We start from the raw sequence: 19,965 nt of genomic DNA, 5'->3' as shown, positions 1-19,965 counted from the left end.
CTCCTCGATCTCGAGAACGACCGGGCGCAAAAGGGGGATGAGCCGATTCGGCTCACGTAATGCTCGTTACGCGTCGGCCCGATATTAACGAGCGCCGGTTGGAAAACGGAACTTTCGTGCCTTCCAAAACGTGAATCGGAAACGGACGTTGCCTTTAGCTAACCCGCCGCCGCTTGCCGCCGCCGCGAGTCCATCCGCCACCCTCCGCCCCCGGTATTCCTATCGCGCGTCCCGCTCCATCGTGTCCCGCGCGCGCGTTCGAGTATGGTCGAGTTTCGCGATCCGTTTTCGGGTCCCTCGGACTTCGGGATGCCGCGTCGCGATCCGTGAGATCGATCGGGACACGGCCAGACGAGACGGGAAGAGGACCAGGCGAGAGGAGACGAGACGAGAGACGAGACGAGACGAGACGAGACGAGACGAGACGCTGCCGTATCGCATCGCCACTATTCCTGTACCTCCTGCTCCTCTCTGCTCGTCCTCCTCCTCCTCCCCCGACCCCTCGTCAACCCCGCGGCTTCCCGTCCTTCTCCCATTACCGTTCCTTCCTCCGTCGGTCGTCGGACTGCAGACGGCTACACTCGTCTCGCATCCTCTCGATTCGTCAAACATTTATTCGGGACGATAAAATCGACCCCGTCGCCGAGTCGCGGGAGCGCGAGACTGCCGCGGCGGATGTTGGGGAAAGGTATCGGCAATTTTTATGCGCTTTCTTTGCCTTTACCTCCTCCCGGTGAGTTACGTTTGTCTCTTGTCGTACGTCCCTTGGATCGAAGGCCGAGACGGGGTGCTTTTAGGGCTGACCCTGGAGAACGTTTTTGGATTGTTGTTGATGGGATAGGGCTGGGTTATGTTTGTTATGTTTGTTATGTGATTTGTTTGGCACTGGTGTCGTGTAACTGGTGGAACTGGATAGGGGTTGATTCTATGTAAAAAACCAGTCGGAGATATGAAATATTTTATTCTATAGTTTTTTGCTTTATTGGTCGTTATGTCACTAAATTACTGTCTCGAAGTTTACGTTGCTAAATTGATTCGAAAGCGAAGCTTCATATGAACGAATCTTGTTCCATACTCTAGTTCTTTTAATACTAGAACTACCGTACTAGTCAAAATGACTGATTTCGATTGTTTTGTTTCACAATTATTGATATCTCAAAAGCATTGAATATTCGAAACCGACGCGTTTTCCCCTAAAAACGAACGTCGCGGTAAACTTGGAGAATCCCTCGCAAATTTGCTTGGCAGTTCTTTAACACTAGAACTACCGTAACAGTCAAAGTAACTGGTTTCGATTATTTTGTTTCACAGTTATTGATATTTCAAAAGCATTGAATATTCGAAATGATCTTGAAAATAGTTTCGACTTGAATACTACAATGAATGTCTTAAGAAACCGAAAATAATCTATTAGAATTTTTATAGGAATTACATATCAGTCGTATTAAATCCTCAATAGTTCTAGTGCTAACATGGAACCAGCTCCTATTTGGTTATACCAGTCAAAAGACACCCTATATATAGCATCATACCATAACACAATTTTCTCGTTAAATCCATATCCAGAGATCTCCAAAACCTAGGTTCACTAAATTACCCCAAACTTCTCCTATTAACATCTAAAGAATTCCGAATATTCTATATTCTACTACTAAACTAAACAAGATCATTTATAATCTACGATCCGACTCTCCATCCCGAAAGCTTTCTAATCTTCATAACTTCATCATCCGAGATCTGCTCAACGAAACTTTTCCACGCTCAAAGGGAACTTCGAAAACAAAGCGATACTTTCGTTGCCAAGTTCGAAATGCGTTCAGACGCGACGTCGAATAAAATGATCTGCAATCCCTAGGACTCCCGGGCGAGCGTTGTCCCGCGGATCCGATCCGTTCCGGGTTTTACGCGCGAGATCCCGGGCACCATTTACCAGCGAGCAGAAAACGCGTACGACGACGACCGAAACGGGCGACCGGTAGTTGGACTTTACGTTTATCGCGTCGCGGAATGCTCCAATATTCGTGTACTTAGCGGTTTATCGCCGCGACACGCCTCGCGGATCCGGCGGCCGCGGAACGCGGACCGCCTGGCTAGAATTCAAGCTCTGCAAACCGACCGGACACCTTTACGATCGCCCAGCCAATTTCCCGCGAGCCGCTCGACGCCCGCGTTGCAACAGCGTCGCGCGAGAACCAGTTTTCTTCGTTTAAACAACCGCTCGCGGTTCGATTAGCCTGTTACCCCGCGCGTATAACGCCACCCTCTGTCTCCTGGTAATTGTTTCTTGATTCCGGCCGTTTTTAAACTAACCACTCGAGCTTCGACCCATTGTCCCGGCGATTTCTTTCGCGATTACGTTCGTTGGAATCGTTTCGTCGTTAACGTTGCCGGGAAAAAGGTCTTTCGCGGTTTTTCTGGGGCAATGATTATTTCGAAGGTTGTTTTCACACATTCCGGCGAAATTTCAGATAACGCGAGCGTCAGTGATTATGCGGAGACATTTTTAACACTAGGTTTACGGAACGCGTCAAATTGACGCATATTGGATTTTAGAAATATTATTTTGTAAATGTTTACGCCGATTTTGATTGGTGCGATCACACTGACATGTACCCCAATTACCTACTATTAAATCTCCAGTTTCTACAATCTAAATAAACGAGCATCAATTCTTTTAGGAATAATAGAATGAAGTGTACAATAAATGTCCGTAAACCTAGTGTTAACCCCTTGCCGTACAACGACGAGTGAGACTCGTGATGAAGATTTCTAGACTAATTTAACAACAATCAATGTCGTTCATTACCCACGGATCAAAAGAAACAAAGATTTTGCTATTATCAATGTATTATCTTCAAATGAAATTTTCACTTGAAGTAGAACGGAAAATTTTGTTGCATTTCTTCCAAACTGTCGATAGCAAAATATTACACGAGCTTAGTAGCGAAAGTAAATAGTACGCCAAAGGGTTAAACATCGATCGAACCGAAATTTATAACTTACGAGAAAGAATGAGAATAGAATAGGTAATGCGATTTTGCGATTTTACTTTGGATTTGTGTTATGCACATCTAACATGTCACATTAACGCAGAATTAGTAATTAAACGATAGACTAAAAATTATTTTAGCGGGGTCGGCGCGCATTGTGTTAACTCATTGGCTACTATTGGCACGTTCAGCAATTTGATTTTAGTATACTGTTCACGCCTATAGTCGCTCGAAGAATGTTATTGACGATTGAGAAGGTCTTTTAGATCTAATATAAGTTGTAGGGCTACTAAAATAAAGACTAAGTCCGTAGTTAGGTTAAATATATTTTAAATGAATTTATAACTTACGAGAAAGAATAAGAATAGAATAGATAATGCGATTTTGCCATTTTACTTTGGATTTGTGTTAAGCATATCTAAAATGTTACATTAACGTAGGATTAGTAATTAAACGATAGACTAAAAATCTCGCATTATCGGGCCGGCGCGTATTGTGTTAACTCATTGGCTACTGTTGGCGCGTTTAGCAATTTGATTTTGGTATACTGTTAACGCCTATAGTTGCTGGAAGAATGTTATTGACGATTGAAGAAGGTCTCTTAGATTTAAGTTGTAGGGCTACTAAAATAAAAACTAAGTCCGTAGTCGGGTTAAATATATTTATTACGCGATGTGGCTCTAACGAGGAACGGCGGCTAATTGCTTTTCCTCAACTGCTTTTCTAAAAAGGAAGGCTCCTTAGTCGAGGGCGCACGTGAGCCAGGTCATGGTGGTCCCCTTGGTCATAAATTTGTCAATGGGCCTGGACTATCTCTCAGGCCCCAAGTATCGACAAGCAAAAGGGCGAACCGTCTACAAAGTGAATTATTCAACAATCACATCTTCCGTTAGATATATATTGTATCGATTGTTTTAGATTGATTGAATTTAGTTGAAAATTCTGTCGTAGCTAAAGAGTTAATTGACGTAAGCGATACTCGGTTCTCAGGTTGAATTCATAGTTGCTAATTGTCCTTTAGACGCTTTGCTAGGGGCTCGATAGCGTGTAGTACCTGGTTAATCGCGTCAACGTGTATTAACGAACGTTTCATCAACGTTGCTAACGAGATCATTGGAGATCTTCCTTTTGTTCCGTTATTTATGCGTTTTCGTTAGATATGTGTGCGGGCATTTTCTTTGATGCTTTTGTCTTGCTTTGAACGAGAGCTTACTCGGCATCCCAGTTGCATTTTAATCACCGAACCGTGGATCTTTATGCGTTTATGGCCTTGAAAGATTCTCGGTGAAGATAAAAACGGAAAGCCGAATGGGATTCCCGGTGGGGATTTTTATCGTCGCGTTCCCTATGTTATTTTTAACAGACTGAAATTGTTAAGCTCCCAAAATACAACAGCTTTCGATCGCGGGTTGGCAATACTTCGCTATAAATACGCGAAAAGCGTAACCGGGAAACCGTAATATTAACGGTAAATCTTTTTTTACCTTTCTCATTGGATTTTAACGCGTTACGGGTAAAATTCGAACGGAGCCGCTGGATCGGGAACAAAAATTAATAATCCGAATTTTCACCGTGCAACTACCCTCCCGGGCATGCATAGGTGGTTGAAACTTCGGCACACAATGTTCCTTCTCGGTAAACTACCAAACAGTTCATCCTCGCTTTAATTTGGTTCAGGCACACCCTCCCGCGCCCCCTCATCCAGCGGTACACTCCCCACAAAGATCCGCAGTGTACTAATCACGTTTGCCCCGAGACGAATCGTCAGTTAGTCGTCGTCTTTAGCGCGTTCGCCGCGTAGCGAGAATTGTTTCTTTTCTGCGAGTAATAGAATACCAACCCCTTATTCTATGATATCGTGTCAGACCCGTGGTGAAAGTTTCACGCTGAATTTCTAAAGGTTCTTCACTTGCTCTAGAACTTAATCTATTAACATCTTAATCAATTCCGATGAATAAATTCCATTTCTCTATTTATGCAACGCTGGAATCGAGACGCGATGTATCCATTACCATCGAAAATACCTCGTAACGTCCCTATAATGTATAAAAACTGAAAATACTTATAATCGCCATATATTTAGCTCCATGCCTTACAATTTTCATCCGAAGCATCTTTGTCTATCACTAATACTTTCGAAGTTATTGAGTTTTGCTCAGGAAACGAGCGTTTGGTAGCACTATCCGCCGATCGGCGAAAAAACGCGTTAATTTATCGGTACGATCGAGGAATGATTCGATTATCGGATTAAGAGGACCATCGGGAAGTATTACGCGACGATCCTCGACCGGAGGCAACACTTACTCTGTAAGGATACTCGTCCCGACCAGAACCGACGTCGACGTGTATTCGCGAGAGGTAATTGCGCGCGAGTTTCAGGCCCCTCCCCTCCCCCGTTCGCCCCGTAATGCACAAAGAAGTCTGTACGCGAGGCGGATATGAAAGTTGGATGCAAGGCAAAAGAATCTACTAACCGCGCTCCCCTCTCTTCCGCCTTATCAGCGGCTCGCGAATGAAATTTCTCTCGATTTCCCGGAGTTTCGCAGCCACTTGAAACGCGCCGGTCTTCCTTCCTCGTTCGCCGATCGATCGCGGGTCGTTCGACCGTCGCTGCTTATGATTAATCGAAGAAAGCGAGGAAGAAGGAGGACGAGGGGCCGAGGGGAAGGGAATAGCGCAGGGAAACGGAGGGCCAAGAAATAGACGAACGCGAGTGGAGCAAGTAGAAAAAGGGGGAAAAGAGTGGAAGCAAGGGAAGTAGAAAAAGAGCAAGGATAAACATAAGTGGGGAAAAAGGAAGATCAGGACGAGGGAAAAAAGGAACATGGAAAGAAACGAGAGAAGTGGAGGAGGGAGAAAAAGAGGAGAAATTGCGGGGGAAGGAAACGAAAAGGAAGAACCGAAAAATGAAGAGGAAAAATAAAGGAAGAATTTGAAGAGTAAGAGAGATAAAAGGAAGAAGGGAAAAGAAGAATAGAAATAAGGGAGGGAGGAAATGAGAAGGAAGAACGGAAAGATGAGGAAAAAAGATAAAGGAAGAAGAAGTTGAAGAGTAAGAAAGATAAAAGGAAGAAGAAGAAAAGGTAACAGTTCTGGTTCGAGAGGACAAAGATGGTCGCGTGTGCTGCGAGAAAAGAGAAGTGGGGGATGAAGTTGGAATAAAGCGAAGAGGAAGAACGGGAACGGTCGATGTTCGCGCGGAACGCGGCACTGCGGAGATCAGATACCGAGGTCGGAACAAGGCTGCGGGACACAAGAGAGCTTTCGACTCACGTCAACTTTAATGCCCTCGACGGTATAGCTGTGCTTCGTTGGTTCTCCTTTAGGCACGTATCTGTAGAATTCCTCGTGATCCTTGTACCAGGAGATGGTGTAAAGCCTGTCCCCTCCTAGGTCGTATCTGGAACAAGGGAACAAACGGTGCGATAGCTTATTACATCTTGCGATACGCTACCACCGCGCTGGCACGCGTCTCCGTTTCTCGATGATCGTTTCGACGACCGATCGAAATCTAGGCGCATCGAGTAGAACTGTCGCCTGCCGGAATCCAACCAGGAACGGGACAAGCGGTTAGCACGTTAGTTACCGGCGAATTGTATTATATATATATATATATATATATAATATATATAATATATATATATACATACTTCGTTAAATGTAACGCATTCTCTGAGGAATCGGTAAACTGTATACCCGGTGTTTAGAATATCATCTTACGGACTGTGGCTTCTAATCGCGGAGAATTAGCTTTGCTTTTGAAAATAGAGTTGGAACCGTTACGAGTCTGAGATACCGGTAGCGAACGTATAACTCTTAAGGAACCGGAAGTATCTTAACAAGTTCGTTACTAGCGTCACATTAGTCATGGCTGTAATATTTTACATGATGCAAATTAAATGAATAGACATTGTTATTAGAGATTATAAACTAGGACATTACATTTAGGAACTCAGTGACTCGTTTCAGTTTCATTTTTCTAATATTTCGTTTAGATTTGTTGGATCGAAGGAAATTGGAAAGAATAAGCGCCGGTAGCGAACCTTTAAGCTGACTTAGGCGAAATAAACGAAGCGAGCAGAGTACTTAACGTGTCAATTATAAAAATTCCCAGCACAAAGGTGACAGGAAGAATAAAACGATTGGATCCATTAAGTAAAACCGAAGAGAACTAATAAATTTCGATCTGAACCGATCGAAAGCCAAACGCGCCAGGCGATACCGTGCCCCGTTGGAACCGGAGACGAGTTAGAACCGCGAGGAAGTTAAAAACCGATCGACGTATAAAACCAGTCAGCCGGCCGCGTCGGTGCCGCTGGGAATCGCGCGAGACGATCGTGCAAGCTCGCAACAGCTATGCGCTTTAACATGATTGCCGGTAGCCCCGGCGAACCCCGGGACCGTCCTGTCGCGTGACAACAAGCTCTCCCCGATGAAGAAAACTACGTACAATTACGGTAATTGATCAACATCCGTGATCGAAGCTTTTCGACGCGGCCAGGCCGAAGCCGACCGCGGGGGAATGCTAAACGGCCGCGGCCGGGATCCAGGTTCCATCAATTTGCTAATCGAGTTCTCTCTCTACCCCGTTGATCCTGTTCTAAGAAACGAGGGGAACGGCAAAAGAGGCCGTCCCACGGGATTCCCGATTCTGTCCGCGTTTCCCGTTGCCAGCACAGTCGATAGTTTTATTCGCTTCGCCACGGTCTCCCCCATTTTTCCCGTCTTTTCCCCCGAACCATCGGCGGACTCCGGAAAAGAGCGTCGACGGGAGGGGAGCGTCAACAGGATTCCCAGGACGAATTCGCGTCGGACGTTCGTTTAATCACCGATTCGCTAACTCGATCGTCGACTACGATCGGAGTCGCCGCACGGAATCGTCCGTGGGACGCAACAGGCTACCCGGCGGACGTGCGAGCGAGCCGGCGAGCCGCAGCTCCGCGAATCGCCGGGCTAATCCCCGCCGCGCGACGATTAATATTCGCGAAGTAATTAAACGAACGGGGTAGGCTCGCGTGTTACGATTACGCGTCCGAACTCGTCGCGACCCTCGTCGGGCTCCCACGGATTTCCCGGCGTCCTCTTCCGCTTATCCCGCTGTGTCTGGTAATAGCTTCGACCGTGCGCGCCGGAACGATCTCGTTAATGCGGCGCCAGGCGAAACTCGAAAATTTCGCCGGGTAATTCGTAGAAACGGCCGCGAACCAGCCAACCGTCCTCCAGAACGCCGACGACGCCGACGACGGATTTTAAGGACGGCCGGCGATCGCGATTCGACCGAGGATCGTTCGGGTAACAAACCACTCGAACCGCCGCGAAGTCACGCCGCGCGAACGCGTTTCCCACCAATTAAATTTCCCTTCCCGACCACGAACGACGCGCTGGCGTGTTCTAGGCTGCTCGCGGGTGCTGCAGGCATCGTCTTCGCGAATTCCCTGGCGTGTTTACGAACCGCTCGTTAAATTACGCTTCGAACGGCGCGCGATCGTTTCGGACTTTTTGCTTTGGCAACGCTCGACACCGGCCGCTGCCAGTGGAACACGTCGATTGGCGACGACTGTGGCGACGTTCTACTGGGGTGGCTCGGTGAATTGATAGAAACAGGAGAATAGAGGACGAGGGAATTGAGATTTCAATTTTGATAGTCTTTCTTGGTGATTATTCTTCAAGCGATTTCGTTCGTTCAGCATTTTAAACGGAATAACCTCAATTAAAACGTTGAATGCCGCAGAATTTCATACAGCGGAATATACAAAATGGGTAAAATATAATATTAAATAATCCGAGTGAATACCATTGTTATTATTGCACGTTCGTCTAGCTGAATATCACTGCAGTAGGTAGTATTATTTACAATACAGAAATCTTTTCAAATAATTAAGTGAGTGAACTACAATAATTCGATTTGATTTCTTCACCGGTAACCCCATCGCATTCAACGACTGAATACCATTATTATTATTCCACGTTCATCTAGATGAATGTCACCGCATTAGGTAGTATTATTTATAATACAGAAATCTTTTCTAATCATAGTTTAAGTGAGTGAACTACAGTAATTCGATTTGGTTTCTTCACCGGTGACCCCATAGCATTCAACGCGTTAACTCGGGTACAATTACGACTTATTACTGTTACTGCCAGTTATGTTAATTACAGCGGTAACTCAAGATATCCGTAAGAACTCCAAGCCGCCGACCAGGCGAGACACAAAATCCCCATTTAAACGAAATTTCCTGGGAACACAAAATTCTTTTCTCTCGCGAAATTAGTCTCGGGCAACTTCCCGAGGCGCGACCGCGAGAAAGATGGCAGGGGGTGGGGTTAATGCGTTTAACTCCGCTATTCTGTTAGGTTCGCGCTTTGAGCCGCCGGCTCGCCCCGCGCCGGACAAAAACGTATAGAAATAAATTACCACCCGTAGCCTTAATTCCAGTGTCAATTGTCACCGGCGAGCGTCCCGGCGCGCTCGCACCAAAAAAATATCGCGTCCCGCCCAGTCGGATTACAAACCTGCGCCGAGTGAACGCCAAACAACGCATCCGGGTCTGTAATCTGTAACGTTTACGCGAGAGGTTTACCGTGGATCGACAAAGGGGCGAGCGCTTCGCGATCGCGCTACTGTGCCTCCTGCTTTCGCTACTAAAAGGCTGCGGTGATCTACACTTTTCTCGTCTTTACGGAGTCTGTAGCTGCCGATATACGCGGTGAGTCGTTTAACACTAAAACTACCGAGCGGTTAACCCTTTGCACTCAGACGTTTTCCACTAGAAATATTTGAGTAGCTTCTGATGAGATAAAGACGACATTTTGTGAATCTAACTCGAAGGGAAATCACGTACATTGAGGAACAGGGATATTGTATTTTGTTATTTTTCAAATCGATGCATTGTATGAAATGTAATATTAAATATAGCTTTTGATGAGATAAAGACGATATTTTGTGAATCTAACTCGAAGAGAAATCATATATATTGAGGAACAAAGCTTATTTATTATATAAGCTTATTTCGTTATTTACCAAATTGAAGCACTGTACGAAGTATAATATTAAATATAAAATTTTATAGTTTTACTGGATGAAATCAAGTGGCGAGTGAGTCACCTTTTTTTGAAGTTTGATACAGAAACTCCAAGAGTGCATCTATGAAGACTTTAATTGATTTATAATTCGGTTTTCTTCAATAATTTGTCAGACAAATATCTGTTATCCTTTTAATAATTTCAAAATGAAGGAATCTGGTAGTTTTAGTGTTAACAATGCCGAAATGTATTTTTCAATTATTTCGTTTTGTTGAACCATGTTTTAACGAAAGCTATTATCAGACGCTGAGCACTGAATAATGTGCAGTTTGAGCTGTTGTCTTGTAATATAAAACATTCGATTACCGGAATCAAAGGGACACTGAATTCTATTTAAAAAGCTATTAATTTGTAAAATTAACTTGAATATCGACGTTTCCGTGAGATCAAGTTTCCGTGTTTGTAAATGTAATTACTTAAACGCCAAGAGATCGCATAGTTTCCCTTTTCCTACTATTTACGCAGTTTATATATAATTCAGCTTTATCTGCAAGGTTCTACATATTCCAAAGAATCTTCAAAGGTTTAACAATTAACCCTTCACACTCGAAATCTAATCCCCAATCCCATTCGATACTCAATTACACTACTAACGAAACGATCATCTCAATCTAACGTACACTTATTTCTTCGTACATCAATTTAACCCTTGGCAGTTCTATGTCGACTCAGACTCGACATTCTTTATTGCAACCTCTACCTGTTTTAACAATTTTTTCTATATTTATTTGTAGTATCACAATTGTACCATTTAAAGGTACCATTTCAATGACTCCAAAATATTCTTGAACAAATAAATAGAGCGTCATATTAAGTTGTAATTGAATCAGCTAACGTCGACGTGAACCTCAAACTGAAAAACCAAGAGCACTTCGGACAAAGGGTTAACACAGTCTCCACAATACTCTCAAAATCCCAAAGGCCAAGTAAAAAAGCAACAATCAATCATCCCACAGCTCTTTCAAAACACAAAATCCCACAAGCATCCGCGAAACATCCCCAGCAGAAACCCTCGAGCGTAAAAGGCTGCCGAGCCACGTTGTTCTTGAAAAACTGATAGAATCCGTACACGCGAGAACCGCTCGCTTATCTGATACCCCAGTTCCCTGTGTCCACAAGAATATCTAACTAAATATCAGTTTCCGATCGCAGCATCCCGATACAGAGCGTCGGGCAGACTTATCAGCGCAGCGATATTCGGTAGGCAGGTGTTGCGCCGGTTCGCTCGGCTCTTTCGCCCGGTAGCGTAGGACCGTTGCACCATTGCGGAGCAGCGACGTGGTCGCATCGTCGCATCGACGTACCCAGGGGGGCATCGGTGGGGGTTGGCTCGATGGCGAGGGCACGCCGCTACCACCGCCGCCGCCGAGCAGCGTCGCCGTGGCAGCTCCCTAGTTCCCAGCTGCAGCTACTGGAAAAGGGATTGTCGCATTCGAGCGTAGGTGCACAATTTGGAGGGCCGCGTCCTGGGATTGATTTGCATCCACCGGCTCATTTGCTGGGTCGTGTCCTGCGGGAACACCCCACTTCCCTTGTTTTCCTCTCCGTTTCCACCCTCTTCGTTCCACCGGCGGCTGGAGGCGGCCTCCTCCACCCGCCGCGGACGCCTTTTCCGTTTTCCCTTGCCTCGCGCTACGGATTTTCCGCTCCCCTTCCTATCTTCTTTATTCCGTCACGCCGCGGAATCCTTCGCCACGCAGGATCCTTTGTCCCCGGGCGGAGGAGACGGGACGTCGTCCTCGTCGCGTGTCGCGACGGGCTGGGAGAGGTCTCCGAGAATAGAGCTTGATTAGTTTTGCCGCGGAAGAAGTATGCGTGTGTTCCCTTTTATTGCGTTCGCATTTTTATTGATAATTTTGGAACAATTTTGGCGCTTCACTTTCCTATGTGCTTTGATTTTGTGGTTTTGGTAGTTCAGTAGGGAATGTTCAACGTGGAATTAACCCGTTGATATTTTGAGGTGAAATGCTTGTATTTGGAAGAGTCGTAGAAAATCGAACAGAAAGGGATCGTGTGTTGTTTCCTTTCTTTCTATTCTCTAACGTTGACTGGCAGATAAACAGTAAAACTCTCATGCCAGCGGAAGAGATTTCTTAATAGAACAGAAGTCAAGGTTCTTCGTCGCAATGTCACTATCATTTCTATATTTATTGCATCTAACAGAAGTTCATTCGATACGCCATCGAGATTCATTTTTAAGTTGTATAAAACGGTCACCCAAATTCGGGTGACGTAGCAAAGTGTTAAGCAATTGATATGTAACTTAGCTTGATCTGAAGGTTCAGTATATTTCAAAGAATCTCCCGCAAAGGGTTAAACTCCATTCTGTATAGAGAAGTAAGTTAGACGGGAATGAGATACACGTTCGTCGATCTTTCATCGGTTACATTCTTCGGTGTCAGCTTTCGATTTTAGGTGTAACCGCGCTCGTCCTCAAAGGCGCAGTAATTAGAATGAGTTTCACTCGAGGCTGAAGCGAGTAGTCGAGTGCTTTCGCTCGATTTCTCCGGTTCACCGCGTCTTTGAATCAATCATCAGCCATCGTGGACCCGGCGAGCCGCGAAACGAACAGTTAGCTCTGAAGCCAGCGTCGTGATCTCTTTCGGTGTCGAAGCTCGCTTCCCAATTTGCCGAAATCTCCATGGTGAAATTAGAGAAGCGGCGCGGAGGGCGGGAGCGAGACGGCGCGGCGCGGCGCGTTGGGACGGAGACGCGAACGGTCGGAGAGACCGACGAGCCGTAGCTCGCGGAGGACGGTAAACTAATTTGCAATTTATACCCGGGTCGGGGAACGGTCTGGTCTCTTTGGTGCGCAACCCAACGTCGCTCCGACGTTCGACCGACACCTCTCGTCAAAGAACTCGGCTCGCCCCCTTTGCCCGTCGCTCTTGTAGTCGGACTCTTTCCTTCCACCGAGGAAACGACACTTCCGTTCGTCGAAACGATCATCGTCGCGTTAACCCGTCTCAAACCCGAAACCTGGCGCGAAGGGAAAAGTTACAACCCCTTGTCTTGAGTTTCTCTTGAGATTATCTCCACGAGAGCACCTTTATCTTCGTCGTAATATTTTATTAGCAATTAGTCAGAACAAGAAGAAGTTCTATGCGTTTGATCTTATAATTTCATTTCTAACTCGATTCTCGCACGATTTTCATTCTATCAATTTCTCCCTATTCCATTCTCCACTCTCGATCTTCGGTCAACGTCTCAGTTGAAAACCCCAGAAACTCCCGCAGTGAATAACGAAACCCCGATAATAGTTTCCACAAGCAACATCGGAAACAGATTCTAAAACGCGTCCACGGTCCATCGCCGGTCTCAGCGAACGGCACGCGACCAAGGGGAAACACGAATCTCGTAAGAGGAGCAGCTCCGGGAAGACGAGAAAACGCGTGCTCCATTGAATGGTGGGAAAAGCTAGTGGCACCCCCTTCGCACATAGGGTAGCAGGGTATCGAGAAAACGCGCACACTCCAATTTGCCGGCGCTTCGCGCGCTCTTCGGCGTCTCGTTTACGACGTTACGTGGAAAGCATACTGCCGCTTTGAGTTGACGATACGCGGAAATGGAGGGTGTGCGCGAGGATCGCTCCACCGGGTTGCATCGTCGGACCGTCGTCCTGCCGAAGATATTCGTCGATCGCTACGATCCTCGCATCCTTGTCGTCGTTCGTCGAATTAATCGGATCCCGCGTTCGCACGGTTTTTTCCCCACACTGAGCACCCTTTAGAACGCGCGCGCGTGTTCGTACACCGGTACCCAACGGTCGACCTTATTTTCCACGTGAAAAGTCGTTGAGACCGCGCGCAACCACTAATTAGAATGCATATTCCGGCCAGGCCGTAATTGTAGGACGCGCGACGCCGCGCCATAATTTCATTACGTTTTAATTAACATGCTCTCCCCCACGCGGCGCGCGAGACTTAAAGATCTCGCGAAGGATTCTCGAGCAGGTGAACGCGTCCGTGTTCCCTCGCGCTCGATATCCGCCGTCCCGGCCGATGGGACTGTCGTTTACTACCGGAAGACGGCTCAAAGCTCGGACCGGACTCGCGCAATTACCGGCTAGACGCCCGCCTCTACGAACCCAGGGAAAATCGAGGCTCCTGTACACCGGCGGGAACGATTCCCGGGTTAATTTGCTGGATCGTCGAAAACGTTCGCGCCTCGCACGGTGTCAGGGGCTAGACCTAGCTCCGGGCGACACCGTCGATGGCGAAAGGGATTTCGAACGCGAACGCGAGCAATTCCGGCTGCAATCGGGGGTTTATTGACGGAATTAACGGACATTTATTCGCGCCGCATTATTTCGAGTTTCACTTCTTGCGTGGGACCCGCGGTTGTAAATCTCACTTTCCTCGTCGGTGTCTACCGTTATAATAGGAGTTTCCTTCTGATGAATGTTGCCAGGTTTTTTTTCATATACCGAGGCAGTGCGAACAATTAAAAGGGAGTATGTAGATGTTACGGGTAGAACGGTCGGGAATTTGCTTCGTTTCTTCGCGGATTTCCGGCTTTCCTTTGTTTCGTTGAGATCATCTTGACATTGTGGAGGAACGAGATGCGGACTGATACGGTTTGAAGTCTATTTGCATGTCAGTCTGCGGAAAGGTAGGATGAATCTTTCCGTGTTTACGTTCTATATGCTAATCCACAATCGTTGCAAGGATAATTCACGAAGTACTATATTCTTTTCGAGTTTCTCTCACGAAACCGTGCATATAGGAAGAATTTGATGCTTGTTACGTTGTGTGACTATAGGTACGTAATATCTCACCGTTGGGACACCCGTTAGAATCTAACCATCGCGATTCTAACTAAAGATAGACAGATATTTGGACATTTATACGCGGCTTCCAGAGGAATTAACGAAACAAAGCATAAATTACCAATAAGAAAATTCCCTTTCGAAATCAATCACAAAATTCCGATTCTCATATATAATTCCCATTATTTACAAATATTTGTAATATCCCAATAATATTATAATATTACACATATAATAATTCCCATAATTTACAAATAGTATTTGTAATATCCCAATGATATTCCCAGTATTTACACGCACAATAATTCCCATTATTCACAAATAGTATTGTGCCATCCAATAATATTCCCAGTATTTACAAGCATAATTCCACGTCGCAGTATGTCAAAGAAATTCATTCGACGATACTCAAACTGCATTGTAAATGAATTACGTCAATAGATGCGCTCTTTCGAGGAACTTCAAAGAGTGAATTCAGCTCGGTGGCCTCAGTATTAATACCACGACAAGTACTAAACAGCGTCCGCGTGCCGAACGCTCCCAACACTCTCGTAATCGGCGAGAGCAGCCAAGAAGCTCGAAGAAAAATGGAGGAGACACGAGAAAAAGGAGTGAAGATGTTCGACAGGACTTCTCCATACCCCGAAATCGATGACGCGCCGTCGACGACGCTCTCGACACCGTATCGCTCGAGGAGTCCCTCCTCGGGGCTCGTGGTTTTTCTTCAGCCACGGCCGAGACTCGAGAGAGAAATCACGAAGCGGCGTCCTCGGGAAGAAACGCGGACGAGTTCGAAAGAGATCTCCAGGGAGGTCGGCCGGCGAGATCGCGGAGTTTGGCCGCGGATGGCCCGTGAATCGTCTCCTTCGGCTGAGGAAAACCCGTCGAGGAAGAACTTCTCGGATTGCGGGCCACGATATCGCGGGTATAAATAAATAAAACGCAACTGGACCGATAAAGAGAGAGAGAGAGAAGGAAGGATGCATCGAGGAGATTCTCCAAGGCACCGCGTGATTCCATCCGGCGTCTTATTTTTAATTTTATTTACCGTGCCGCTCGGACGCTAAGCGTAAACCCGATACGTTATTGGCCGGCCGCCTTATCGATGTCTTCACGAGTACCTCCGCGATTGGTCGTTCCCTGTACGTGGCCCGTAAACATCGAATCACGCGTCGTAAGTTCCTTAAATCGAGGGAAACTTTCATCGCGCCACTTTATCCGGGGGACAGTTATTAATTGGCTCTTCGGTGACTTGTAATCTTCCATTGTAACGCGAGGTAATCAGGTTCTTCGGACGATAGTCTTCACGTCGTAATTGGATCGTGGTATTAACACTAGGTTTACGGGCATTTATTGTACACTTCATTCTATTATTCCTAAAAGAATTGATGCTCGTTTATTTAGATGGAAACTGGAGGTTTGATAGTAGGTAATTGGGGTACGTGTCAGTGTGATCGCATCAGTCAAAATTGGCGTAAACATTTACAAAATAATATTTCTAAAATCCAATGTGCGCCAATTTGACGCGTTCTGTAAACGTAGCGTTAACCGTTTGAAGCAACGTGATCATGATTCTTTAGTACACTGCCTAAAAGTGCCTATCGGTTCTTAGAATCAAATGAAGTATTCGTCTAATTATTTAGAGTTATTAATGCCTGCTTAGAAATGGAAAACAGAACGATCGCCGTATTTAGAATTTTTTCTAACCGAATTATTATATTGTAGTTCACTCAATTAAATGATTATTTGAAAACATTTGTATATTATAAATAGTGTTGCCTAATGTGACAATCAGCTAGATGAGCGCGTAATGATACAATTCAATCGAATGGTTTAACACTAGAACTACTGTACCAGTCAAAATGGTTTCAGTTCTTCTGTTTCGCAATTATTGATATCTTCAAAGCATTGAATATCGGAAATGATTTTGAAAATAAATAGTTTCACTTGAATACTGAAGAGTGTCTGAAGAAACCGAAAATAATCCATTGCTACAATATTCATAGCGATTACATTTCAATGCTATGAAATGCTCGGTAGTTTCAGTGTTAACCCTCTGTAGGCCCACGTAATTTTGAAGTCACATATCGGTATATTGGCATCTTGTTGATTTATCTCATTCTGCACTCAAAGTGGTGAATAGAATTAAGTAATCAGTTAAATTAAACTTTTATACACTCAGGCGTGAAAGTTTAACGTCATTATAACTTGAAAGTTACAAAACATATTCGTTTGAAGAAATTATTGAAACTATTGAATACATTGTTAATTCGTATTCATAATTATTATTTATTAATTTTGTACTGCATAGATTTTGTTATAATCACAAACAAAAATTCGGCCCATAGAGAGTTAACATCATATTTCTCCCGTTTCGAGTAGTTTGCTCTACGAAATCGGCATTCAACGTGTTAATAACAATTTGCGGACGCAGAATTCTACTATCGAAAGTTTCATTAAGGATTCTATCTTCCTGTACGTTATCTTCTCAGCCGTACAATCATCAATAACTTCCGATAGACAATACGTTAAAGAATCCTCTCTCGCCGTTGAATCTCGATACCGCAGCCCTCGAAACTCGGACTCCGAGTTCTCGAGCACTCTTACCTGCACTCGAGCAGCGCGCTCTCGCCGCGGACCGTGTACGCCGGCACCTTCAGCCGCTTCAGCTTCAGGCCGGCCACTGCAACAGAAAGAAGAACCGTCTTTCTAAAATCCTCTTCAACCGGTCCCGGTACAGCGCATCGGAATCTTTCGCTAGACTCGCCAGCAACAAAACCTAATCTCATCGTTCAATCTCCGTTCATCTCGTACACGCTCTCCCGCATCCATTCCCCGCGAGTCATCATTCCCGAAGCTAGATATATTCCCTCCACGGACGCACTATTTTATTCCGAGAAGAATCCAAACAGAAAACTCTTTCGCTCGATCGCGAAGCCCCTCTCGTTCGGATTCGACCAACGCTTGACCCACTGCCGGGACACAATGGAGGCATTAAAAAAACAGCCCTCGGTGTATTTCGACGAGGAAATCTCGCCGGGCGCGACCTTCGAGCCCGAAGACCGTGGAAGAAAAGCTCGGCGAGCCGGTTGGGCGTCGTTCGATCGGCCGATCGAGAGAGAAAGGTTCTGGGGTCGTGGGCGGCGGTGGAAACCGCGAGTGGATGGATCGTGCTAGATGCTCAAACAATGCTCCGCAAACTCCATTGTACCGTCCTTTGTGATCGTTCTCCTTGCCGTGGCCTCCCTTCGTTTCCCTTCGCCGTGGCCGACCTGCCTCCACCGCCCCCCGCGCCCTTCCGGGTCAACGTCGCCGGCCAATAACCGTGGAAAACGCATCGAGATGCAATTATCCGATTCGAACGTCGCCGTTTAACCTCCGCCCCCGGCCAGCGTCGCGCGTCTGATCCGAGCAGACGCCGCAGGAACGTACGGGGCTTTAGATCGATGCGGGAAGGGGCGGGAAGGGGCGGGAAGCCGAGCCGATAATTGTCCGGAACAAGGCTATAACTTTCCGCCGAGATTACACGTTGAAAATGATTACCCGAAATACAAATGTCACGTTCGCTCTTTTACGGTTCTGGGTTAAGTGCCAGCAGCCCGAGCGCGGGCAGGAACGCTCGGGACATTTTAGGAGCGGAGGTCCCAGATAGCCGGCGCCGTTCGCGGAGCCGCGAAATTTTACGGTCACCCGGTGAATATCTAATCCACGTCCTCTCGCCGGAGAGATTTCAGATTTCCTTTTATAACTGCCCATCGATGCGCCCGGGTTTCTCTGTTGCGCGCCCCGTGTCTTTATTATTCGAAGCTTCAGTCGCTCGTAGGATAACCATGGGATTTTGAAAATACCAATTGGAATTTTGTTATTCCTCCAGCTATCCGTGCGAGTCTATGCACAGCACACCGATTTCTATATATCGTATATCATTTTACCTGAATCTTTCAACTGACATTATACTCTCCTATCTCTCGGAATATGTTCTACCCGCAACAACGAGCAACAATAAAAATTGGAATTATTTACAACTGCCAAAAACTCGGAACTACGCGCGACAGCTGACATCCGTCGGAACGATTGAATTACCCAGATCGGCCCGCGAAACTTCCCGGCCGCGTTTAATTAAATCAACGCGATATTCCGCGGAGAAGAACGGAGCAGAGGCAGGCATCCGGCGGTGGCAGGCCCGTCAAGCTTGTAATATACGGCCATTCCTAACGCGGAATTACACGAGCCGGCGGAGCAGGGAAGACTGTCGTCCGAGCCGACTTCCGTCGGGATTGTTCTCCGTACCCAGGTTTTTTCGCGAGTTTCCCGACGCGGGGACTTTTGAACGCCGCGAGGCGTCGCGTCGCATCGCGTCGCGTATCGTGCTCGTAATTCCGAGCCGCGGCCACTTTGCCCCGCGATCTCGGACGTGTACGTGGCTGGCTTGTAAGTTACTCCGGCCGGAAAGAAACGTTCGCCGCGGTTAATCTCTCGCGCGGCCGCGCCGCTTAATCCGCCACTCACGGGCCAGGATGCATTGTCCTCCTAATTACCCCGGCCCGGAATCTTAATAGACTTGGAAATGCCGAGCGTGTCGGGCGCCGCGCTCGAATTACGCAAACGTGCGGGGACTTTTTAATCGAAACCGCGGACAACGCGTGCCTCGCCGCCGCCCCCCGCCGCGCGTTATCGCGTTTTTAATTGGAAACGACGAGCCGGCGGCCCGTTTCCGCGGTACTAGTGAAATTTGATGCCGGACGGCGTGACCCTGTTGTCGGCCGAGCGTCAAACGCGGCGTCGGATAATTAGGCCGCGAGAGCAGTTATTTAGCATTCTGACGCGGCCTCGGCCCTTCGCAGGAGACTCGCTCTCGGTCGCCGCTTGATTTGATTCAGGGGAGTGATAACGCTTGCATTCCATAGTAAACCTCGCGTGATACATCGTTGCGAGGAACAATGGGATAAGATAGTTTTGTTCTTCGATTTACACGCGGATTATCGGGAGATTTGGGATGACTACGTCGTTTGGAAACGTTGTGTAAACGATTCGCCCACATATCTAACGAAAACGCATAAATAACGGAACAAAAGGAAGATCTCCAATGATCTCGTTAGCAACGTTGATGAAACGTTCGTTGAT

At 46.5% G+C, this 19,965-nt stretch overlaps 2 protein-coding genes across 6 annotated transcripts in view; one reads left to right on the top strand and one right to left on the bottom strand.

The window, feature by feature from the left end:
* The window catches only part of LOC116426975 (cell adhesion molecule 1-like), a 79,092-nt gene that overhangs the window by 22,650 nt on the left and 36,477 nt on the right, over nucleotides 1-19,965 (bottom strand). Inside the window, exons 3-4 of the mRNA XM_031976753.2 lie at nucleotides 17,449-17,524; nucleotides 6,264-6,390 (exon numbers count right to left, since the gene is read on the bottom strand). Coding sequence (XP_031832613.1) covers nucleotides 6,264-6,390; nucleotides 17,449-17,524 — 203 coding nt within the window. The remainder of the gene's footprint in view (nucleotides 1-6,263; nucleotides 6,391-17,448; nucleotides 17,525-19,965) is intronic.
* The window catches only part of zuc (Mitochondrial cardiolipin hydrolase zuc), a 122,212-nt gene that overhangs the window by 94,271 nt on the left and 7,976 nt on the right, over nucleotides 1-19,965 (top strand). The window lies entirely within an intron of this gene.

This window comes from Nomia melanderi, chromosome 14 (assembly GCF_051020985.1).
Source record: "Nomia melanderi isolate GNS246 chromosome 14, iyNomMela1, whole genome shotgun sequence".
NCBI lineage: Eukaryota > Metazoa > Arthropoda > Insecta > Hymenoptera > Halictidae > Nomia > Nomia melanderi.
This window is presented reverse-complemented; position numbering and strand designations above follow the sequence as displayed.